At 32.9% G+C, this 26,203-nt stretch overlaps 1 protein-coding gene and 2 long non-coding RNA genes across 6 annotated transcripts; 2 read left to right on the top strand and 1 right to left on the bottom strand.

Annotated features, from left to right (window-relative positions):
- The first annotated feature begins 3,837 nt into the window (after positions 1-3,837).
- On the top strand, positions 3,838-6,342 carry LOC108463891 (uncharacterized). Of its 2 annotated transcripts, none has more exons than XM_017763891.2 (5): positions 3,838-4,267; positions 5,336-5,386; positions 5,502-5,635; positions 5,755-5,846; positions 5,947-6,342. In XM_017763891.2, exons 1-5 carry the CDS (start codon positions 3,968-3,970, stop codon positions 5,967-5,969), a joined length of 600 nt encoding a protein of 199 aa, XP_017619380.1. In that variant the 5' UTR covers positions 3,838-3,967; the 3' UTR covers positions 5,970-6,342. The 2 variants fall into 2 exon arrangements, with proteins under 2 accessions (XP_017619380.1, XP_017619372.1); XM_017763883.2 differs by having other exon boundaries at positions 5,936-6,342.
- A 4,261-nt stretch (positions 6,343-10,603) lies between these two features.
- LOC128289440 (uncharacterized) lies at positions 10,604-11,979 on the bottom strand. The gene is made up of 2 exons (XR_008279086.1): positions 11,296-11,979; positions 10,604-10,920 (listed from the first exon to the last, which is right to left on the bottom strand). It is a non-coding gene; the product is annotated as an uncharacterized LOC128289440 (long non-coding RNA).
- A 6,925-nt stretch (positions 11,980-18,904) lies between these two features.
- On the top strand, positions 18,905-22,764 carry LOC108466560 (uncharacterized). 3 transcript variants are annotated; one of them, XR_008279084.1, is made up of 3 exons: positions 18,905-19,187; positions 19,368-19,591; positions 22,502-22,764. It is a non-coding gene; the product is annotated as an uncharacterized LOC108466560 (long non-coding RNA). The 3 variants fall into 3 exon arrangements; XR_001868659.2 differs by lacking the exon at positions 22,502-22,764 and adding an exon at positions 19,675-19,979; XR_008279085.1 differs by lacking the exon at positions 19,368-19,591.
- The last annotated feature ends 3,439 nt before the right edge of the window (positions 22,765-26,203 follow it).

Below are 26,203 nucleotides of genomic sequence, written 5' to 3'. Positions count from 1 at the left end.
AGTTCGGTCTATAGAAATACAAACCGTAATTCTCGGATTACTCTTCGTCAACCTTCTCTTTTCCTTTCTTTGTCGATGTCTCGAGTTCTTTGTTAGCTACAAAAATAAAAATAAAAATAATTTATACTATTAATACAACACTAATTTATATTGAATAATTGAATTTTATTAAATTTCTACCTTAATTTCAATTAGGTCCTTACTAACTTATTCACTTTACTAACTTAATTTATACTTCATTCTTATCAAATTCAACCTAACTATCAAGTGTTCATAATAAAACCCTAATTTAAAACTTTTTTCAATTTAATCCCTCAATCACAAAACTTATAGCTTCTTTTACAATTTAATCCATTTATCAATCCTAACTTGAAATTCGTTCAATTAAATCCCTAATTCAACAATTTATTCAACATGAACCATGCTTAAAAACTCTAAGAACTTCCAAAATTTCAACTTAAATTTAACAAAACTTTGTTCTAGAACTCCTAAAATATCAAAATTAAGTAAAAATGACTTAATTGACTTACCTTTTAAAGCTTTAAAACCTTAAACCCTAATTTTTCCTTTTATTTTTCTTCCTTCTTTCTTTTCCTGCTCTATTTCGAATGCTTTCGGTTTCTTTTTATGTTTTGTTTCTCTTTTATTTGTTTATTAATTTAATATAATAATAATAGTTAAAATAAATATCTATTTAATATCAAATACATGTATTACAATTGTATACTTACATATTATTACACATGTATTTTATCATCACCCTACATTTGTCATAATTCAATTTATTTGATAATATTAATAATAATAATTATTATGACAATAATTTAATATAATAATTTAAATAAATATTTATTAATAATTAATTATAAGTATTACAAATATATATTTTATTAATACACTTGTATCAAATCATCACCATACATTTGTCTTTATTTAATTTATTTCTTAATATAATATTTATAATATAATTAATTTAATAATATACTTGATAATCAATTTATATATTTATATAATTAAATCATGTAAAAATCTAAGATTTTTACAATCTTATGTCGCCTCAACCTCCAAATGTGGCTTAATTGCCCATTTGGTCCCTATTATTTTCTTTAAATCTATAATTAAACTTTTACCCTTTATTTAATATAGTTCTTTATTCAATTTAGTCCTTTTTCTTAATTACTCTAAATTAAGCTAAATTCACTTAATTAAAACCTAATTAAACACACCACTAGACTTATCAATATTTCTAATAATTATTTACGAACCCATTTTGTTAAGACGGAGGCCCGATAATGTACTTTTTCGATGCTCGTGAATTTTGGGTCATTACAAAGTTCGTATGAAAATAAACACAACATACTTGACATTTCATATCTTAACAACTGAAACAACATATAAACATAATATTCCTTGTCACCTTACACAATTAATGTCATAACCAAATTGGTTAGTACATTATCACATAATGATCATCACATACATATCAGTAACATAGTAACCATAATAACCATAATCAATTCATGATTAACATCTCCATTCAAACACCCTTTCATTTCAATTCAATTTATAACTTAGTTTCGCTTGAAGAAATATAGTACATTAACCTCAGATACTTAGGATAACTTTGCTCACACGAGTTGTAAATAGGGACATTAAACTTTACTCGATGCTGCTCACACTAACTGTGGAGACTTTGCAACATATGTTTGATATCAGCTATCGATAAGGTATCCAACACCGATACACAGTACCTGATAAGATATAAACACTGGCACATAGTGCTTGATGCAATATAAACATCGATACAAAGTACCTGATAACATAGTCATCAGTACAAGCTAAATTTTTAAGCATGATTTCCGACGAGTGCATGTGAAAACTGCTTTACAAACTTTTATGTTTTTTTTTCTGACAAGCAAGTAACTACGAATTGGGTTTCGCACCTTCATGACGAGCCCAGCTCATAAAATGGTTTCCAGACTACGTTTGTATTTTAATTCTATATTTTAATCATATTATGATGTTCCTGTATATTCATTGAGTTCTCATTGAACTCATCTACTCCGCTCTTACTTTACAGGTAAGTAGATCGCGGAAGGCAGTGGCAAGGTGATTGACCCAAACGAGACTAGTCAATAGGGTACCATCTGACCCTGGGAAAAAGGCAATGTGGTTAATTGCTTAGGATTAGAATCGTTATAATATATGACTTCATTGTTTTATAACTCAGTTTTTCCTTAAGTTTATTTTTACTTCCAATTCCGTGAACCTCGTAGTTAAATATTTGTTTGCTTAATTATATTCACTTCCTTCCAATATGAATAAAGACCTAAAGTTTCATTAACCTTCCTTTTGTGCGTGACCTGTAGTGTTCCTTGAATTTTGTCTAAGTGTGACTTAACTCTTGATAGGAACCATTTTTTATGTGAGGTATCCATGCAAGTGACTCCTTCATGTTTCCGACCTCGAAATTACATGCGGACCCTTATTAGTAAAAACCTTACTTGTTTGCGAGCCGAGTTGAAGTATGCGACACCTGGTTGTATGGTCTTTCTTAATGCGAACCCATGTATGTTAATTATGTGAACCCATGTTGCATGTTATTCTGTGAACTTATGTTATTATGCAAACCCATGTTGTATGTTATCATGCGAACCTTGATATTAAGTTCTAAATACTTGTGTATTTTTATTCGAATATGCGAACCCTAAAAATCTTTATGCGAACCTTAAAGTGTTTGTTGTTTATTGACATGCAAACCCTTCCCCTGTATGTGAACTTTATGTGCTCGCATGTTTTATATTCCATGCATGTTATTATTACATTTCGTTGCATTGTGATTAGAGGTGTGCATGGGCCAGGCTATTCGGCCCGGCCCGAAGGCCCGCCTGAAACGTGGGAGGGTTTGGATAAAAATATAGGCCCGAAAAATAGGCTTGGACAAAAAATAAGGCCCGTTTAAAAAATGGGCCGGGCCTCGGGTAAGATATTTTTAGCCCGGGCCCGGCCCGAATTCACTAAAGGACAAAAAAAAATCTGCATATTTTTTTTATTTTTGAGTGTTATTTTCTTGTTGTTTTCTCCATATTTTGCTACTATTTTACTATTATGTTGCTATTATTTTGTTGTTATTGTTTGGATATTGTATAAAATTTATTTTATTGTTAATTTTCTTATTATTTTAAAGGCATTTGTTAATTTTTTATTATTTTAGAAGCAATTGCTTGTTAAGTTGCATTTATCTTAGTGTTATTTAAGTTTACATATTTTTCAAAATTTATTTTGAATTTGTTGGGAAATATTTATTTTGATATTTTTAGTATTTTGATGTATTATATATATTTAAAATAATAATAATATAATATAAAAATTAATCTGGTGGGCGGGCGGGCTAGGGTTTTAGTATTTTTATTCGGGTTAGGCTTGGGCAAAATTTTAGGCCCATTTTTTGGGCTCGACCCGGCCCGAGCCCAATAAATGGGCATGATTTTTTAGTTGAGCCCGACCTGAACCCAGCCCATGAACACCTCTAATTATGATAACTTAGCACATTTTATGCTGCAAAACCATGATGTGTTGGAGGTTAGGTTGAGAGTTAATAGAGAGTCACTTCGGTAACTAATATAGCATGCTAGATTCGGGTCGAACCAACTCGATTGGGTCTAAAATGTTACAATTTTGCTTATGTACCAATATATATATATATATATATATATATATTTATGTATATATTAAATTTGGATATTAAATTTTTTGGCAAAAGAATAAATAAGAAAATTTCGACTTAATGAACCAGGCCGGCCGGACGGAGAAAACACATAATTAAATAAAATATATTTAAAAAAAATTGGATTGTAACTCAACAAATACTCGAATATGTGTTTGGATAAAAGAAGTGAAAAGAGGCAAAAGTAAAAGCCAAGGACATTGGAAGAAAATTCAAGTTGCAGACGTAAATCGGAAATCCATGTTGAATAGACTGAAATTGCAGCCACCTGATTTCAGCGCCAATTTCATCAATGGCACGTCCCCAACTAACATCAGCCCAAACCGTCGTGTCCGTAATCTCCGCCTTCCGCTCCTCCGCTACGGTTCTCCTTCCGTCCTATCGGAGTATGGTTCAGCTTCGCCTCCGCCGTCTTCATCATTATCTGAGCCGTCGGTTTCTACTCACTATGTCTCCTCCGTCGGATCTCCCTCTCTCCAGCTCTCTCAATGGACCCTTACCAATCGCCACATCCTCGTGCTTAACGTCGTCGCCTGCGCTGTTAGTTCTCCTTAATTGTATCTATTTTTAGTGCCCTTAATTTTGTTGCATATTGTTTGAAACTTGTAATTAGTTAATAAAGTTGTAGCTAAGGTTACTGCAACTTGAAATCATCATTGGACAATATTATTCATTTGAAGAAAAAAAGAAATACTCATAAATTAGCTGGTCATATATGAAGTAATTCAGCACTCGTACATTTGGCTTATTGAGATTCTCTGCTCAAAGAACTGATTTCGAGCCCCTTTCCAATTTTTCATAGTGATCCCTAGTTATCAAATGGGACTATAGTTGATGCCCTTGAACTCATGATTATTGAATTTAATTTGAGGAACCATAGATAGAGGATTCATGTTTGGTTTGTTATTCCTAGAAGGTATTTCTAGTTCTTGGTTAAAGCTCAAGTTCTTTATTGATCCAGCACTTAATTCTATGAACAATTGACAAGTTTTTCATCTTTTCAAACTTGCTTGGAGATCTCTTGGGTTTGGAAGATATGGTTTGCATGTAACTGCTATCACATTGAAATCCTTTGCCATTCATGTAGGGCTGTTACTAATGTTGTATACCCAAAGAAAGAATCAGGTGCCATTGACCTGGACTTTTGATTTTCCGTGAAATATCCGTGTTAGATACTTTTTTGTGACACATAGTTTGGACATGTGTATGAGGGTATGATCCTTGAAATATATAAGAAAAGAACTTTGACAAAATTGAGCATATATGCATAGGATACTTGCCCATATCCGGCGTTCATATGAGTCTTGAGTAATATAAGCTTATAACAAAAGTCACCTGGTTGGCATTCTATTCCACTTGTGTAAACATTTATTGATCCTATAATCCATGGAACGAATATACAAGGTACAGTTTCTGGTTTTGAAGATTTATTAGTTCAAATGTTTTTGTGGAGTGCTTTTTCTCACTCTATTAAGCAAAGCATCAAACTGAAGCAAGTTGTGTTTTGAAGTGACAACATGTTATAATTCCAACAATCAAACAATCAGCAAATTGTGTTTTGAAGTTACAGTATGTCATAATTCTGACAAATCTACAAATCTTTTCTAGGTGGCAGTTTCAGCAACTTGGCTTTTTCTCTCTGCAATCCCTGCACTTCTGGTTGGTTATCTTGAACAGCATCAGGTTCAGTGATGTTAGCATTTCAATGATTAATGTTACAAGTTCTAAAGGATATTATTTGTCCTTGTCTGTTCTGTATGATTTTTTCTGAAAGGCTTTCAAGAGAGCAGCCGAGTCACTAGAGAAGCTGATGGATGTCACCAGGGAAGAGCTTCCTGATACGATGGCTGCTGTACGATTATCAGGCATGGAGATCAGTGACTTGACAATGGAGCTTAGTGATTTAGGGTTAGTATTTTATTTGATCTATTAAGGACTCCTGCATCTCTCCTCTCTTCTGTTTCTATTTTGCCCTTATACATTTCTATCTTGAAGTCACAGTAACTAATAGTTTATTTGTGTTACAGACAGGAGATTACTCAAGGTGTTAGAAGCTCAACAAGAGCTGTTCGCTTAGCTGAGGAGAGATTGCGTGGGTTAAAAGACATTGCTTCATCAGGTTATCCTTACATTTGCTGTTGTTTTAGTTACTTGCTACAAGTTCTCAAATGGATACCAATGAATTTTACTTTATTTTTACTTGATTAGCTTCGGTGCAGGTGGTAGCCAGTCAGAAAACTGAAGTATCAGGACCAGTATTGGCTCGAACTGCAAGAAACATAAGGGAGGGAATTGTAAAGGGTCGAGCCATATTTCAAATATTTTTCACGCTTATCCGATTTTCAAAGATGGCTCTTAACTATTTTGGGAGTCGAGGTAAGCAGTAGAACCATGGAGGCAAGCTTTGTGTTAGGGAAGTTAGGAAACATGTCATGTCTAAATCTTGTCATCTACTGTTACGTTTGTTTGTTTCCGGGCATGCTGATTTAATTGTGTTACCGCTGGTTTGCTAGTAGGATTTTTGGCACTAATGTTACTTTAATGATGTTAGTTTCAGGATTTAAAAAACTCTGAATCATTGAGTGTCGAGTATAGAAACCTTAAGTTTGATTGAACATAGAGATATTTCAATCATATCCAGGGAGGGCTCCATAATAAATGGGGATAAGGGAGAACATGGTTAATTGAAAGTAGAAGACAATCACTCCATAACAAAGTGAAAAAGGGAACAAATCAGTAGGTCGCCAAACGCTTCTTCTACCTTTATTAGAGCCCCACTGAATAATGCTATGACGGTCGTATGCTGTTTGATTTGTTCTTCTTGTCCATTTGCTTATAACTCCATTCTGGTTGCTCCAGTTTTACTTCGTCTATTTTAACTGATGTTATCAGGGTAATATTTCGGTGGGGAAATCGTACTTTCTATAATCACATATTCATGTATGATATTACCAGGGGCGTAGTTAGAGGCCCAAGTGGAACATTACCCTTTTAGTCCCTTTAGAAATTGTAAAAATTTTAAGTTAATTAAAAGTTAAAGTTGCATTTCGTCGTCTACTAAAATTTAAATTTCAGTCATGGCCTCTCCAAAAATAAAAAGTTTATTATTTAATTCTTTGAAAATTTGTAAAATTTGACGTTAATACAATAACAAATTTACATTTTTAGCTCTTTAAAAAAATTATAATTCAAATTCTAGTGTTCCAAAAAAAATAAAAATCTGGCTTCACCTTTGACCAACGGTGTCAATATTGAGCATATAAGGAGTACTCTCAATATCATTTCCTTTTTAGCTAATACAACATTTCTCTCAAAATGCTACTTTTATACCAATTTTGCCCTTCAATTTTTAAAATTATTTTTCTCTTAATAAATAACAAACATGTTTTTACAAAAAAAAAAAAAAGGGTTTAGTTCTCAAAATTCATGTCAAAGCATTAGTATTATATTAATCATTATATTTTGTTAGTATAATCAGTAATTTGAGTGTTAAATGCTAGCTCAAATATGGAATGGAATGACCAATTTGCAAACATGTGTGTACCTATTTTATGCATAGTTCAAATTTGACATTTAAAAGAAATAACCCTCATAAATTTGGTTGACATTGTTTATGTTTTTAACACTTTAAATTCAAGTTGTCTAAGTGGTAAATACACACGTATTTACAATTTGATTCATATGTTTACTTCAAGTCATATTTGAAATGACATTTAATGTTGAAATCTACCCACAAGCTTTGGAAGGACTTGATCGATATTTTAAGGACTTGATTAAAATGTTTTGAAGTTTAAGAACCAATTTAAATTGTAAGTGATAATTTGGTGATGTTTGATGCAATTAACCCTAAAACATGTTTTTCTAATTTATTTGCTATTATTTCCTATTTGTCTTGCTTATTCCTTTTCAAAATTGTTGATACTTTAAGTTGCTTGTTTGTTGTAATACAAAATTATAAATGGAAGTACTTGACTACAGTGGCCACTATGGCTTATCACTGCGAAATTATGCAAACAAAATAAAGAATACCAAATGTTTGTTTATGTAGCTCGGTTTCCCTACACCTGTAAAGCCTAGCTCAGTAAGTAGTTCCACTATCTTTAATCACAAATACAACAAGTGATTCACACTCTATCACTCCCCAAGTATAGAGATCTCACATTTGTACTTAAAAGACTAGAATACTCACCTTCAAATCCTCCCTGTAAGAACTTGGACAGTAAACACTTTAATAGTGTTTACAGTTCAGTTTGCACTCTCTCACAAAAACAATTCCACAATGAACAGATTAGAATGTACTCAATAAGCTCTCTTTCATAACCTAGACAAGCACCTCAACATATATCCATTTCGCTTGCTAACATAGCATTTAAGTGAATACAAAGTAACTCCTTGATAATAGTTATTACATTATTAGCATTCAAAGCACAATCAATCGAAGATACGCTCTTCATAATCAACAACACAATACCGATTGAATCTTCATATTTCAAGGGTTGAATTGTTTCACTTGTATCCAATCCAGTTTTCAAAAGCCAATGATTGATTTTCATAGATGGACCATAGTATTTTTCAAAATAACAACACATTATCAAGTCCAAATATTTTCATCATTAAATTGTCAATTCAAATAAGACAAGTAATCAAACTACCTAGGTAGTAGTCTACTAGGTAGTAGTCTACTGTTGGTATTGTGGAATGGTACTCAACAATCAACTTATCTAGACTCAACAAAACTAAACTAAAAAGTTTCATTAGTTTTAAAAGATGTCATTTGTTTTTTGACCATTATATATGTGTGCGTGTGTTTTCATATATATATATATATATATATTACAAATTAAAAAAAAAAAGGAAATGACAAAAATAAAATTTGAACCTGACATTCAAAATGTCAAAAGAGCTTAACCATTGCTCTTTTACGTTTATTTGGCATATATATATTTGCTGAATAAATTAAAATACTTTATAAAAAACTAGAAAGAGTTAAAAGGAGAATCTATATATAATTGTAAGCTTTCCCCTCTATCAAAGGCCAACTTGGCAATACGATCAACTTCAGCATTTTCTTCTTTTAAGGACATGTTTAATTGACCAATTCTCTACACTTTGCAAAAGCTGAGTTGTCCGCCTGATTATTGTTGAATTTGACCGCTTCGACAATGCTTCCTTGATAGCTCTAATAACTTTCATATTATTTGTCTGTACCAATATCCTGTCTTGTTGCCTTCTTTGTACTAACGCCACACCATCGAGAATACCCTACAATTCAGCTTCGAATACCAAATATTTCCCCATTCTACGATTAAACCCAAGGATCCAATTCCTTTCAGAATCCTCAATGACTGTATCAAATAGCTAGGAATTGTAAGTAAGACTAATTGTGCTAAAGTAACTTTACCAGGTAGATACAGCTGCTTCGTATCCCACCTTTGCAACTTAGATATAACTTTTTCCACCACAAACCTCAAGGAGCTAATAATTACTCTTTCTTAGAAAAAAGAGATACCCAAGTATGATCCTATATTATGGACTTTATGAAAACAAAACATATCACAAAAATGTCCTGCTGAATCTTTGTTTACCCCTTTAGAAAAGAAAATGTTGTTTTTATGAGCATTCACCTGATGGCTAGAAAAACCGCATAATTTATCCAACAAATCATTAATTAAACTAGTCTGACTTAAATAAGCTTTCCCAAAGATAAAATAAAATAAGATAGCGTCGATCCTGACCGGGAAAGACGAATGGGAGACCACTGACCTGAATTGATAGATGAACAAATGCTTTGTCCCAGCCATTCCATGCTTGATGTCCCTAATGGGGTTGAACTTATGAGAAAGCACCTCGTTTCACAAAATATGCATAGTAGAACTTGTGATGGCCGACATAATGAAATTTCGGAGGTATTCTGGTATGCTTGCCGTTTGGAGAGAAGCATCTATAAACTCTTATCTTACCCTATCATAGGCCTTCTCCAAATAGATCTTGATGGCCATCCATCTTTTATGTTTGCTTATCATTGATATGTTTGCTTATCATTGAATGGATAACCTCTTGGGTTACTATAATATTATTTGTGATGTTTCTCCCAGCAATGAATCATATCTGTTCCGGGCCAATGGTTCTAGGAAATACCATCGTAAACTTGTTCGCAATAATCTTTATGTCCAACTTGTAAAGAACTGTACACAAGCTTATAGGATGAAACTGTGTAAAGCTCTTAGGATTCTGAATCTTAGGAACAAAAATGAGCAGCGTGTTATTAAGCTCCCTATTTATGGGCTAGCCACCAAAAATCTTCTTGACTCATTCACAAATAGCTTCACCAATCAGCTTCCACTGACTCTGAAAAAATAGTGCATGGTAGCCATCATTACCCGGCGCTTTCATTGGAGCCATATCAAACATAACAGTCTTTATCTCTTCATTTGAGACATCTCTTTTCAAGAAAAGAACATCATTATGATAAAGTTTAGGAAAGAACTGGCTAGTAAACCTGTCATGCGATCTGGAAGCTCATCATACAGTTTCTAGAAGAACTTAAACTGCCTCAGACTGTAGAACCTCATCCTCGAATACCCATTCATCCTCTTCATTCTTTAAAGCTAAAATTATGTTGTGTTTCCTTCTCTGAATCATACGGGAATGGAAGAAGTTAGTGTTCCGATCCTTAAAGTGCAACCAATCACACCTAGCTTTCTGTTTCCACATCAATTATTCGTGATGAAGAACACACTCCAATTCCTATCGAGTCTGTAATTCTATAAGACTTAAATACTCAGAATTAAATCTTTCCAAGGCTCTTTGACCAGCCAATTTCTACATTAGCTTCCTTTTGTAGACACCAATAAAGCCATAAACTGAACTGTTCCATTCTTTAATGTTATAGGTGAAAAGATTCAGAGATTCAACCATGTTACCTTTAAAGCACCACTTCTCTTTAAAAAAATTCGAAAAATTAGGATGTTCTACCCAACCAGCTAAAAATATAAAAGGACATCCTTTAGGCAAATTAACATCCAGCTTGAGAGAGAAAAGCAACAATCTATGATCCGACTTGATCCTTGAAAGGTGAGTGAAAAAACTGTACGGAAAAGTTCTCAACCAAGCATCATTACCAATAGCCCTATCCAATCTTTCATAGAGCCCCCTCTATGCCACGTGAAAGCAAGCCCCTTGAACCCCAAATCCTGCAAATTAGTCATATCAACAAAATCATTAAAAAGAGGAAAACCCTTCCCGACCTTACGCTCTCCTTTCTTGTCACTAGAAGATAGCAGTGTATTAAAATCACTAATAGCTACCCAAGGAATATTAGCAATCGAGATAACAGAATACCTTCCCATAACTCCCTCATCTTCTGCCTATCTGACCTTCCATAAACAAAAATAATATGAACGGGAAAAACAGAATTTCCCTTCAGAACTCGAATGCAAATGAATTGGGGATTACTATGGAGAATCTTGACAGATATCGAATCATTCCATCCCACCCAATACTTACCGAACAATTAATAGACTCCACCCAATGTGAAAATTGAAAACCCAAACTAGCTATAATCTTACCTGCTTCGAAACTACTAGCCCTCGTCTCTGGCAAGCTAACAATACTGGGCTTATGTTTTCTACTGTACTTACGAAAAATGCGAGGAAATTTCGAACTAGCACATCCCTAACAAATCCAAGAGAAAACTGTCAAATCCATAAAAAATAAAAAATAGGATTAATACCAACCTTATTGCTTGGAATTCCTAGACCCCGGTGTCTGCTTTCCTTTCGAAGCCTTTAGTTCTTTGCCCATTTCTATGTCTAGTTGAGCATTAACTAACTCAACCATAGAATTCAAAGATTCAGTCAAAGGTACACGGGCAGTACCAACTAATTTAAACTTGTCCCCACGATTACGGATGGTTCGATTGAGTTTTTTACCATTACAGCTTGATCCGTCTTTATCATTTGAACCCCAAGCTTTGAAATTATGAACTTTTTTTCCACTGTCGTTGGTTATATCATCCCTCAAAGCTTCTCCTTCATTTGTATTAGCATTTTTCTTAAAGACAACAACCGTGTGTTTTCCTGGGTCAAGTATTGAATCATCTAAAACCACCACCGTCCCCTCCGATTGTTCAAAGGTTGGATTAAAGTGCGTAGTGGTTACAGGGGAGTCATTAGAAAAATTAGAAAATTATGAGGGGCTTTTAATAAATTACCCAACTGCCTATTTGCATCTAAATTCGTCGCATCCATGACTGATTCAAGGCACTACTCTTTTGGGTCAAAATTAATAGCGGCACAACCCCCATAACCATAGTTGACCGATTGAAACCCACCATTACCAGCCCCCGACCCAAAAACCATTAAAGGTTGGCCTGTTGATTTGCCAAGTCCAAAACAGTATGCCCAAAGGTCTTCAAGCCCAAGTCCAATTCTCCCCCTTATTTTGCCCCAATTTCATTATTCTCACTTACTTGAAGTCCACGGTCCATATTAACCAAATGGCCTGCACTGTTTTTAGACAGACCAGACCCACTACCAAATTGACGCTGGTCCAAAGTTTCTTTTCTTTCCCTACTAGACTCACCAGGCCTTGATCCACTTCTTAGCAGACTACAACCTACGACACTGCTTAGTTATCCCATAGACCCAGCACCTTCATTCTTTAAAGCAAAGATTCCTTTCCCCAAATTCTTTGAAACAAATTTATTTTTTCCCCTAATTTTGCTGCAAATCCCCCTAACACCGCCTCATTTACAACACCATTTTCTTCCTCCAAATTTTCTAAATCATTCAAAGCAAAAAAATCTCAACCCCAAACTTATCTTTTCTGAAACCCCTCCCTCTAATTTTGCAAACCTTTCTGTCCCCATCGATTTCTCCGCTTCACCACCATTCAAGGCTCGTACGTTGTCACCTCACCACCATTAACTGGCTCAGACGACCCCAAAGCCCAACTAGTTTTTTCCTTCATGTTATTCGACTCCCCCACCGGCTCTGGACACATCTCTTTCAAATGTCCGTACTTGCCACATGAAAAACAAATGGTCGGTAAAGCTTTATAATCTACCCGTTGCAATTCTCCGTTCACCAATACTTGGGACACCAACGGTCTATCAAGATCCACAAAAATAACCATTCTGGCAAAGTGACCTATGGTCTTGCTATCTGTGTTGAAATAAAGCTTGGCCACCTTGCCCACCAAACCCCCAACTGCTTTCAAAATTCTCCTTTTATACGTAAAGCCTGGAAGACCCGACAATCTAATCCATGCCAAAACCACACTCGGGTAAGGTTTCCTAGGATTGAAATATTTGATCTATGGCTAAACAATAAGAAATTGTGTAACACCCCCTACCAGTATTCCGAGCCTAGAATAGGGTACGAGGCATTACCGAACTTAATATGATCAATCATGTAAAAATAGCCATAAAATTTCTTCTAAATTAAAAACTTTCATACATATGTTTAACGTCCCTTATATGGGCCTATGGGACCCAAAACATACATTTAGGGTGGTTCGGGACCAAACCGTAAACATATGAAACTTTTGCAACACTTAGAAAATTTTCACACTTTGGAGAGTCACACGCCCGTGTTTTCAGCCCGTGTAACTCTCTGTTTATAACTTCATCACCCTTGTCAGTCGTACACTTCATATAAATAACAAGAAACGTGTATGGGCTCATTTCTCATTAAATTTCTCATATATATACACAATTTCACGTTATGTAATCATACAACATATATCACCATATCTACGTAATCTAAATATATTTTTATAACAACTTATCTTGATTTCTTATTGTTTCATATTTAAGCTTAAATAACCAAAGTATTTGAAATATCATCCTTATGCAAATAGTACACATGAGGTATATAATTCCATAATTATAAATAAACACATTTATCAAATATTTTCTATATTCATATACCAATGTCTCATGTCTCTATATATCAATAACCATCATTTTCATGAATTCCGAGTTCAATTTCATAATTATTTGTCTCGTGTTCAATTTATTCCATGTCGGAACTTTATTCATTAATACGTTTGAATTATCAATACATATGGACAGTACATTCAAGATGAACAATTATATAATCACAAATGAATTCATTTATCAACCAAGTTCTATACTCATATCTTATCAACTCGTACTTCTTGTATCACATAATTCCATGTAACACTTACCAAACTTTGTCAAATTAGTGAACGTCTTACGGAATTGAGTACTTCATTTACTCGATGTCATAGTTCAACTATGGTCTTACACATCTTCATATATCGATGTCATAGCCCAGCTATGGTCTTACACGTAATCACATATCACATATCGATGCCATAGTCCAGCTATGGTCTTACACGAATCACATATCTCATCGATGCCATATCCGGATATGGTCTTATACTGATAGCATATATCACACTGATGCCATATCCCAGATATGGTCTTATACGGAAATCACTTGTCACTTGTAGCCGAAGCTACCACTATTCACTGATCAGGTAGCCAGAGCTACCATTTTTCATTGATCAGGTAGTCGGAGCTACCATTTTTCATTGATCAGGTAGCAAGAGCTACCACTTTTCACTTATCAGGTAGCAGAAGCTACCACTTTTCACTGATCAGGTAGTCGAAGCTACCACTTTTCAATGATCAGGTAGCCGAAGCTACCACTTTTCACTTGTCATTTGTCCTTGATCAGATAAGTGTAGCCGAAGCTATTACTTATCACTTTCACTTATCCTTGATCAGATAAGTGTAGCCGAAGCTATCACTTATCACTTGTTGCCATGGTCCAACTATGGTCTTTTCCTTCAATTCATCTTGTCACTGAACTGAAATGCTCAATTTGATCATTTATTCAATTTTCATGCTTTTACATTATTCACGATTTTATCAATAATACATATGAAATAACACATCATGAAATTCATAAAATTAACAAATAATCACTAAAATTTAGCCATATAAACTCGCAAGTACAAATTTTGTATTATAACGATAATAATAATTTCATAATAAATATTCCACATAAAACATTATATCATTTCTAATCCAACACTTATCGATTATAATCGGGCATGTGTTTAATTTATACACGAGTCATTCATATATTTTTCCTCCTCCTCCTCTCCATCCACATCCTTGGTATAAATAACACACTTGTAAGTAACCTTATCCATAATTTTTACTGATTACTTATGTGAATATTCAGACTATCCACCCGTATCGTAGTCACTAAATTATTTATATCTGGAGATACGGAACTCAAAATTAAGATCCGCTAATTTTCCATGAAACTAGAATCATATATATTCTTACCATAAAAATTTCATAATTTTTGGTTGGGCCAATTAATACAGTTTATTCATTGAAGTCTCCCCTGTTCTGCTGTCTGACAGTTCCGACCCTTCTTCACTAAAAATTAATTATCTACTCGTACAGGATTCGAATAATGTTCCCGTTTATTTCTCTTGAAAATACACTCATTCAGGATTCTAAACATATAAATTTAAACCCCTAATTATTTTTATCCAATTTTTGATGATTTTACAAATTCAGAACAGGGGAACCCGAAATCATTCTGACCTTGTCTCACAAAATTTATCATATCTCATGATTTACAATTCCATTGCTTACATCATTTCTTCTATAAGAAACTAGACTCAATAAGATTTAATTTCATATTTCATTCATCCTCTAATTCCATTTCTAAAATTTTTGGTGATTTTTCAAAGTTAGACTACTGCTGCTGTTCAAAACAGTTTTAGTGCAAAATGTTGATTTCCATTTTGCCCCAAAATTCACAATTCATACAATTCAGTCCTTGCTTAATTAACCCCTCAATTAAGATAATTTTCTCAATTAATACTTTTCCTAGACATTATAAGTTATTTCATAACTATTTAAATTCATAATTTCTACATAAAACTCTAACTTCAAACTCTTTTACAATTAGGTCCCAAACATTCACTTTCTATTCAATTCTTTCAATAAAATCAGCATATAAACAATTTAAAGCTCTAATTCCATGCCAAATCATCATATAATTCCAGAAAATATTCATAGAAACTTTCAATTTCTTTCATAGAGTCAAAAACTAATGAATTTAACAAGTGGACCTAGTTGTAAAAGTCACAAAAACACAAAATATTCAAGAAATAATCAAGAATTGAACTTACCTGAAGTAAAAATATGAAAAAACCAGATGAAGGGAACTCTTCCATGGTGTTTTTGCTGATGAGAATGCAGAAAAATAAAGAAAAATCTAGATAATTCCACTTTAGTCCTAGCTTTATTAAGTAAATTTTGCAATTTTCCAATTTTGCCCTTAATTCTCCTCATTTTCTTGCTGATTTCATGCCATTGCCGTCCAGCCCAAAGAGACCTTGGGTCTATTTTTCTTTTAAACCCTCTTTCTTTTATCATTTAAGCTATTTAATCATTTTCCACAATTTTTCATTTAATACAATTTAGTCCTTTTTGTTCAATTAACTATCAAAACTTTAAAATTTCTTGACGAAACTTTAATACTGACTTATTAACACTCCATAAATATTTATAAAAATATTTATGGCTCGATTGAAAATTCTCGAGGTCTCGATACCTCGTTTTCGATTCTAATTATTTTAATATTTATTTTTAGTACACTATTCACTACTTCAAAATTTTTCTTAACTTCACATTTAACTTATACTCACTAAATTAATAATATTTCCTACTCATTTGTCTGATTTAGTGATCTCGAATCACTGCTCTGACACCACTGAAAATTAGGCTGTTACAAATTGACCATAAATAATCTATGGTCCTTGTGAAAGAACTTTGTTGAAACCTTCCACACACTGGAATTTAGCCAGAAAACACTCGTTTTCAATGTCCATTAGGTGAAACGGTTTTGATGGTTACCATTAGCTGCTAATCTGATTATGTAGGGCAATGTATCCAATATTCCGTCCTAGTAACTTCAGCACCACCATTGTCTCCATTTCTTTAAAAAAGATTTGTTAAATACGATATGAGAATTCTATAGCTGGGATTTCGTTGACAATAGACTTTTTAACATCTCTTTCCAAAAATTCGATATCTTCAACACTATCACCTTCTGTACATATATTAACTTCCTCCTAAGCAGAAATCCTTGTCCCAATCAACTTTTATTTCCAGGAAACCTTTGGCCTCGATTCCAATTTCTAAGTCCACGAGCATATCATCATCCTCATCGCCCTCACCATCTTTAAACCTAACATTTTTCGTTTCCGGATCAAAACCCTTTCATCACTCAAAGAAAAAACCATTGCAAGCAAAACTAAGATCTTCGTGTCTTTTATAAAAAAAAAAAAGGGTTTTTGAGCATCCTAATTCCACACTAAAAAGAAATATATGCTAATATTAAAACTCACAAATTCATCTTTAGTATCTTTCCACTTTGTACTTAGTCTACTATTGATTTTTTTACTTTTATTTTATATGGGTAAACTACTTAGTTATTAAATTTTTGGGTGCTTTCATATTAATTACTAAAAAAAATTTACATTATTACAATAATTTATCGTTTAATCATTCATCCATTTTTTTCTTAGGGAATCTCACGTGGCATTATGTAAATTTTTTAATCCATAATATTCCACATAAGCACCCCTTCTAGGTAAATAGTTTACATGTAATTATGTAATTTTCTAATCCATTTTATGTCTCTATTTTTACCGTCAAGAACCCTAACCCTAAATCTTGAGAATCCATTTCACAGGCTTTGTGGGCTTCTCCTTTAATTGCTCGCTTTTTTGTATACTCTTTGTTCCTTGTTCATCAATAAGCTAAGTATTCTTTCAAAATCTCCTCTCCTTTTTGTTTTTAAAATTTAGGGAATAGGTTAAGATCTAAGGATTCTTTTAGGGTTTTGTCTTTATTAATGTCCGATCTGTGAATTGGGGAAAGTGTCGGTTTATTTGTAAAAAAATGCCATTCTAATGTCTTTGGTTTTCAATGAGCTACGCTATCGTTATGCACTGAATCCATAATCTTCACTCGTTCTTGGTCGTCTTCCTTTACTGGTTCTATGTTTTCTCATGGATTACCTCTTTGTTCATCAATGTGATCGTCTAAAGCTAATTTGTAGTTACTAGTTAGTTTCTGTGACTATTGAAGAATTTCAATCCCTAATTTTCCATTTAATTTGTTAATTCTGATTAAATATTCTTCCCCTGAGATGGCTTATGTGCAAAAAAGCTGACAAGTTCCTCTGATTCCAACCCGCGATATGCCAACATCGACTAGAAGAAAAGGAAGAGCGTGTTTTCGTACTGTGAATCGGGGAGGAGATCACGTATGAGGAACAAGCTACTCAAAGTTTTAGTTAATTCAGTATGCATTTTTTTTTATTTTCAAAAGGTTAACTAAATCATGACGGTAAAAATAGGGGAAATAAAATAGATTAAAAAAATTACAGAATTACATAGAAACTATTTACCAACAGAGAGTACTTATGTGGAATAAAACGGATTAAAAATATAAAATGCGACATCAGGGTGATCAAAAGATAAATTATTGTAACAAGAGGGATTAAATTGTAAATTTTTGTTAAATGATCAAAATAAAAGTACCTAAAAACTTGGGTGACCAACTAAATAGTTTATCTTTAGCTTATTTATTATTTTGTTCTTATTTGCACCTATGGCATAAATAAATAAAAGAGGGGATGAGTAAGAATCTCTACAGATAAGAGTAGTATCAAAGGCAAAATGAAAGGAAAATAAAAATAAGTTAAATTTATGCTGATTGAATATTAGCTTGATTGACATGGACATTGTTGTCAATATAGAAGGACGTGGGTTCGAGTGTGCTAAAACAAATTATCCTCTTATTTATGGGTTGGGAGGGGTTATGAATAGTTCTAAGTATTGTGTAAAAAAAACAAATATGATACCTATAATGACATTGTTAAAAAAAATATGAATTTCATTACAACTAAGATGAACTAATTTTTTTTGATAAACTAGATTGGTGTATTAAAATAAAAAAAAAAAACAATTACAACTGGGCTAACAAAAACAACAAGCCCATCATAAACAAAACAAAACCCAAGAGTTTGCAAAAAAAAAAAAAAAAACTGAAATGTACCACTAAAAAATTTAAAAAAAGGATATAAAAAGCAAAAAAGAAAATTCAAACAAACTCTTAGTCTGATCACAACTGGAATTCAATCAGCATATCCGCAATAAATGCACCGATTCTAGTCCCCAGAAAAGCAGTTTCCAAAACGCATCGACTATCCCACTTTCCTTTTCTCTTCTCACTCATATACCACCTATTTAACATCACTCAGTCAGGTTCTCTCCTTCTCCGCAGATCCACCTCTAATGTTCCTCACTTAGGGACCCTTTCGATCAAGTATGCTCGCGATTCTTCTCTCGTTGCCTCTCTAGCTAAATTGTGAGCCACTAGATTTGTAGATCGGTATGTATGTTGAAAGATTATTTGGTGAAAAATTTACTTTTGTTGCTGAATGTTTCGTATTATACCCCTAATCACTGATTTATCAATCTTATATGATCTACTTTTTTTATCACTGATACTGAGAATCCTTTGATAACAACTGATGTGAACCCCATCTATTTTCCCATGAACACTGCTTAGAGACACGCAATGGCCTCTGCTGCAAACGAAGAGGCCACCTTCCCATGAACCACTATTTTGAATGCGAGGACCTCCCTCGAAACATTTCTAGCCACCACCCTTGAGGCTGATTTTGCCCGAGATTCATTAAAAGTGGCGTCAAAATTAAGTTTAACAATGAAACTAGCTGGTGGGCACCAACCCATACTCAACATTGTATGCTGGAACTATTCTTGAACACCCAGGTAAGTCACTCCCAGTGTGACAAATTTATCTCTGCTAATACCCATTCCAGATTCAAACTAATCCAAACTTCTTGTGTCACAAGACAATCTCTGAAGATATAATCGATGTTTTCAGCAGCTGCTCCATATCTAGGACATACTACCACCGAGAGCAATCTCTTACACTAAAGATTCACAAAGTGGGGAATAAAATTCCAAGAAATTTTCTAGATTAAGATTTTTTCCTTGGAATGTGAATATTCCACAGTTTTTTGTAAAATATTTTAGCCTTAGTCTATAAATAATTAGGAAAAATGTCATGTAATAATTTATAAGAACTTCACACAAGGAATTCTCCAGAGGCCTCCCCTTTCCATACCATAAAGTCCACATGAGGTTCCATTGCTAAGGGATTTCGCACAATTTTGTCCACTTTTTTTTTAGAGAAGGTAGAATAAATTAAGTCAACCTTCCATTCTCTCTTTTGTTCATCAATTAGATTCACTACTTTATTGAGTTCAGTGTAATTCCTGATTGATTCTACCTTATAACTTACAAATCCAAGGTTCCACGCATCAGCAACAATTGAAATATTCTGACCCGTTCCCACCCTCTAACAAATCCTATACTTCAGCAATCATTTAGTTGTCCATACACCCTTCCAAATATACGAAAGTAGGCGTCCTAACTCAGAATTAAGAAAATTTGTATTTGGAAAAAATTTGTATTTGGAAAGTACTTAGCCTTAAGAACTTCTGTTAATATTGAATCTAGGTAATTAAGAATACACCAACCTTGTTTAGCTAATAATGCAACATTAAATTTGGATAAATTACGAAATCCCATACCCCTCATTCTCTTTAATATCGCAAAGTCGTTTCCCAATTGCAGCAATGAATCCCTTTTCGCCCATGTCCTTTTTGCTACCAAAAATGAGCCATACTATTGTCCAAGTCCACACACAAAGACTTTGGAAGCAAAAAACAAGCCATAGTGTAAGTAGGTATAACATGTAAAATAGCTTTAATAAACAATTCCTTACCTCTTTGAGAAAGGAATCTCACACTAAGGAATCTCACACTACAATTTTCAATCTGTTGCCTCATGCGATTCTTTAAGAGCTGAAAAGAAGCTTTTTTATTTTTCCCCACCACATTCGGCAACTAGCTCTGATCGAGATTTGCGGTTCATTTTGAAATCTTGAAAACAGTTGCACGAATCTCTTGCTACATGACTTAATTTTAGCATAGTTTTTCTTTCGCAGACAGACGGACAATCTAAATGTGTTATTCAGATTTTGGAAGATACGTTTAGCACTTATGTTATTGATTTTGAATTAAGTTGGAAGCGTTACTTACCCTTGGTTGAATATTTATATAATAATAGCTTTCAATCGAGTATTCAAATGACTCTGTACGAAGTTTTATACGGTCATAGGCATCGAACACCTGTTTGTTGGATGGAATTGGGTGAAAGAAGAATGATTGGGTCTGAATTAATCCAATAAACGGAAGATATTGTTAAGAAAATTTGAGATAGATTGAAGACAATTTTTGATAGACAAAAATCTTATGCGGATTTGAAATGTCGAGATATTGAATTTTCTGTTAGAGATAAAATATTTCTTAAAGTTTCACATTGGAAGAAAATATTGAGATTTGGCCGAAAAGGAAAGTTGAGTCCTCGTTTTATCGGACCGTATGAGATCATTGAAAGAATGAGACCAGTTGCATATCGTTTAGCTTTGCTTGCGGAGTTGCAGAAAATGCATGATGTTTTTCAAGTTTCAATGCTTAGAAGGTATCGATCGGATCTGTCTCACGTTATTTCGACGAAAGACACTAAGATTCAACCTGTTTTGTCTTATGATGAAGAACTGGTCGAGATTTTGGCTCGCGAGGTGAAAGAGTCATGTAATAAGCGAGTTCTGCTAGTGAAAGTCCTATGGCGTAGTCATAGTGTCGAGGAAGCAACTTGGGAACTAGAAGAAACATTGAGATCTCAATACTGCCATCTCTTTTCAGATAAATTTAGGGGACGAAATTTAATTAAGAGGAGAATTGTAACGGCCCTATAGTCAGGGGTGTCAGAAAGTGCATTCCCGGAACTCCGTTCCCGTAAATCAGACTAGTAAATATTTTTAGTTGTCTAGTTAATTAGATTTCAGTTAAGTGAAATTGCATGATTTAAGAATTATTTTAGTATAAGGAATAATGTAGTAAATATACATTTACTTCAACTAGTGGACGATATTAATGAGTTATATATATAACTATTATGTAAATTTATTTTATATATATTATAGTAGTTAATAAATTTAAAGTATGTAAACATGTATTATATAATATATAATACATGATAAAAACAAAATAAAAGAAATAATAAATGAGATAAAAAGAAAGTAAGTGGAAAAAGTTGAAAGAAAAAAAGATTTAAAAGAGAAAGACGCACGACTATATGGACTTCAAGGTTCAAATTCAAAATTGGTTAGTCAATTTAGTCTATTTTCTTGTAATTTTTATATTTTCAAAATCCCGGTGTTAAGTATTGCCCAACCCGTGTTGAAATTTTAACATTGATTAACATTTTAAACGTTGTTAATTTTGAATAGTTTTAGTATTAGGGATTAAATTGATAGATTTTTAAGCTAGAAATGGAAAAGGACTAGATTGTAGAACAAATTGCAAATTTTGAGTAATAGTGACTAAATTATGAAAAATTCAAAATTTATGGGTTTAATTAAAAATAAAGAGCTAAATTTAGCTTAAATTTATTTTAGTATAAAATATGGGATTAAATGTGAAGAATAAAAATTAGTCTCGATTTAAGGACTAAATTAGAATTTAAGCAAATATTGAGTAAAAATTGAAATATTTAAGGTGGAATTGAATTGTGTTGTATTGATGTATTTTAATTGTTTTAATTCTGTAGCTAACGTCTACCGGAATCCTCGACTAAAAAGGGGAATGATAAAATCGACGTCGAATAGCTCGAAATTCACGGTTTGTATTTCTATAAATCTGAACCTAGTCATTAATTTTTGTATTTTGATTTAATGCATATGGTAAGTGGTTGAGGTAAGTATTTTGGCACTTTGATAGTTGATTGAAATGGATTGAATTGGTATATACATTATGTATGTATTGATTATTTGAATTGAAATGAATATATATGTAAATGTGATGATGTGAAAATATGAGAATTGGTTATTGGTTGTATTTGAAAAGTGAAATGAAACCCTATTAATTGAATCGGACTGATTCGGATATAGATGGCATGCTATAAGATAGGAAGAGTTCAAGGATTTCTTCGACTTCTATAACAGTCCGATTTTGGGCCTAGTCGGAACAGTGATTTTGGAACCAAAAATTCGATAAGAAAAATTTTATTTTTATTATAATTTTATGGTATCAAATTTCACGGAATGATTTCATGAAAATTTCGTTCGAAAATTTTGACGTTTGGGAACTCAATTTAGTCAAACGTCAAAATGACTAAATTGTAAAAAGTGAAAAAGTTACGTTCTACATGTTAGAGGTGTCTAATTGTTATGAAATTTTAAATTGGAGGTCCTTGAATGGTAATTAGACCATTGGTTAATTTTTTGGACAAAAATATGCATGAAATAGGTGAAATAGAATATTTTTAAGTTAGGAGCATTTTGGTCATTTAGTAATTAAAATGAATTAAAAAGAAAATTGAAAGTCAATTTTTCTCCATCTTCAACCCCTTGGCCGAAACTTGCATGGAGAAATCATGGCTAGGGTTTTTCAAGCTTCTAAGCTCGATTGTAAGTCCGTTCTTGCCCTGTTTTTAATGATTTTTACGTTTTTGAAATTCTCGTTGTCGAAACCATTTTTTATTTTGAAAAATGGGGATCGTCTTTAAAAAAAATATGGATTCGCCACCAATCTTTTTTGTTTAGGTGTGATTGGATCACCTATAAAACATTCTATTTTATTCAAATATTGATTTTGGCCTACGAAAATCAAGAAAACGGGTTCAGGAGTCGGTTACATGCGAGAAAGGATTAACACCCTTACAGCGCCCAAAATTAGTACCTTATTGATTAATTAATATCCTAATGTAGAAAATTTAAAAATATTTTAAAATACAATCCCTTTAAAAAATATTTGGATAACTCGAAGTGAATATTGAGATTCTCTTGTTTCGAAAAATAAAATATCATATCCAGGATGTTAGGATACGACATTTCAAACCCTCGATACCAAGATCATCTCATGATTTCCAAAACTCATGCATTGAAATTTTAAAAAGATATTCGGTTATTTCGTTAAACGGTAAATCGAAACCCGACACGTTAGGGCACGATTTCTCGAATTTCCAAACACGAAATATTGCCTTGTTCTCGAAAGGTTCCTTTCGTCACAATTTAAAATAAAAAGAGTTGGTGATTTAATTAAAAGATAATTGATTGGACTAAAACATTTAAATGGTCATTCATAGTAAAAAAAATTTACAACATGCATAAGAATGACGACATATTATCTTGCCAAAACACATTACAAAAGCATTAACGAATCATGGTGTTGGAAAGCATAAATAATCGAATATGATACAAATGATGTAACACCCCCTACCCGTATTCATTGCCAGAATAGGGTACGAGGCATTACCAGAGTTTACTGAACATTTTTAGATGATTTTGAGTCATTTATTATTCATATTTTGAAATAATCATAACGTCTCTCTATTGGGCCCTCGAAGCCCAAAACATACATTAGAAACCAACTTGAATAAAATCGAGATTATAAAAAATTTTGTAAAATCTTAAATTATATTTTCATCTAAGTACTTACCATTTCAATGCTCCTTATAATTAAACATTTTACCATTCAATCAATAGCTTGGCACTTGTCTAAGCGTCAAACAATAACATTGTTAGTATACTTACACATATTTCATATAAATTCAACATTGATATACCTATTTTCTCAACATATCACACTTGAGTGTAATAATAGTCTCAACTTACATAATTTTCTTGTATCAACATATAAAAGATAATTATATATGTACATATCACAAAATATATTATTCTCTTATTGTTTCTTCATAAGCATATATCATTCATTTCGTTATATCAATATTTCATGCACCATCATTTCCTTATATCTTGTATATATTTATTTCGATAATAGTTCAGTATTAAACTTAACATAAATTAAATTCCATGTACCTATACTTATTTCATTTATTTATCTTCTTAATTATTTCATACAACTATTTTGTACATATATTTCCATATGACCAATTCCTGTAAACATTTCACACAACCATTTCATATAACCATTCCATCTGATACATATTACCTGAATATCGATTGTTAAATAGATATCTTGGCGTTTCTCTTCCTCGATCTTATTTATCTTTGACATGATGTTATAGTATCTTTCAACTATGGTTTTACTCGTTTTCTGTCATGTTGCCATGGTATCTTTCAACCATGGTCTTATTCATTTTCCGTCATGTTGCCATGGTATCTTTCAACTATGGTCTTACTCATTTCATGTTAGATTGCCATGGTATCTTTCAACTATGGTCTTATTCATTTCATATCACGTTGCCATGGTATCTTTCAACCATGGTCTTACACATTTCATATCAGGTTGCCATGGTATCGTTCAACCATGGTCTTACACATTTCATATCAGGGAGCACACTACCGCGAACCTCATCCTTACAGTGGGATTACCAGTCCAGGCTAAATCCCCTGCAACGACAATTACTCTAATGAGCTTGGATCTGAATTACTAGTCCAGGCTAAATTCAGACCCTAATTCGGATTACCCGTCTGGGCTAAATCCATTTTCCACATATTCTTTGGGAGGGCTATATCAGGATAGGATCACCCGTCCGGGCTAGATCCTTTTTACCGTCAATTCCTTTTCAGAAATCCATCGAATTTTCCTTCCATTCATCCGGGATTTTTTTCCCCCTTTTTTTTTCAAATATATCAATGTTTCATAAATTTCCATATAATGAACATTCAAATCATATTCATATAAAAAAACATGCATTTCAAGCATTTAAGAATATAATTCAAGTTACACGAACTTACATGGCGAAATTGCAGAAATATCAAGATTAAGGGGCATTTTGGTAATTTACCATTTTCCCAATTTTCACCCGATCTTAAATTGAAAATTTCATTCAATTTATTAATTTAGATAATAAAAAAATTCATTCCCTTCAATTTGGTCATTTTTGACATTTTACAAAATTACCCCTCAAGTTTTACTTTTATTCAATTAGGTCCTTAAGCCTAAAACATGCAAATTAGCCATGCTAGCTGGATATTCATATATATTTTCCTCCTCCTCCTCTCCATTCCACATCCTTAATGTATATAACACACTTGTAAGTAACATTATCAATAATCTTTATTATTTACTTTTATGAATATTCAAGTCTGTCCATCTGTATCATAGTCACTAAATTATTTATATCTGGAGCTATATAACTCCAAATTAAGATCTGATAATTTTTTCCTGAAACTAGACTCATATATATTCTTACCATAAAATTTTCAGAATTTTTGGTTTAGCCAATAAGTACAGTTTATTCTTTAAAGTTACCCCTGTTCTGCTGTCTAACAGTTTCGACTCTTCT

Source organism: Gossypium arboreum, chromosome 2 (assembly GCF_025698485.1).
Source record: "Gossypium arboreum isolate Shixiya-1 chromosome 2, ASM2569848v2, whole genome shotgun sequence".
Lineage (NCBI taxonomy): Eukaryota > Viridiplantae > Streptophyta > Magnoliopsida > Malvales > Malvaceae > Gossypium > Gossypium arboreum.
This window is presented reverse-complemented; position numbering and strand designations above follow the sequence as displayed.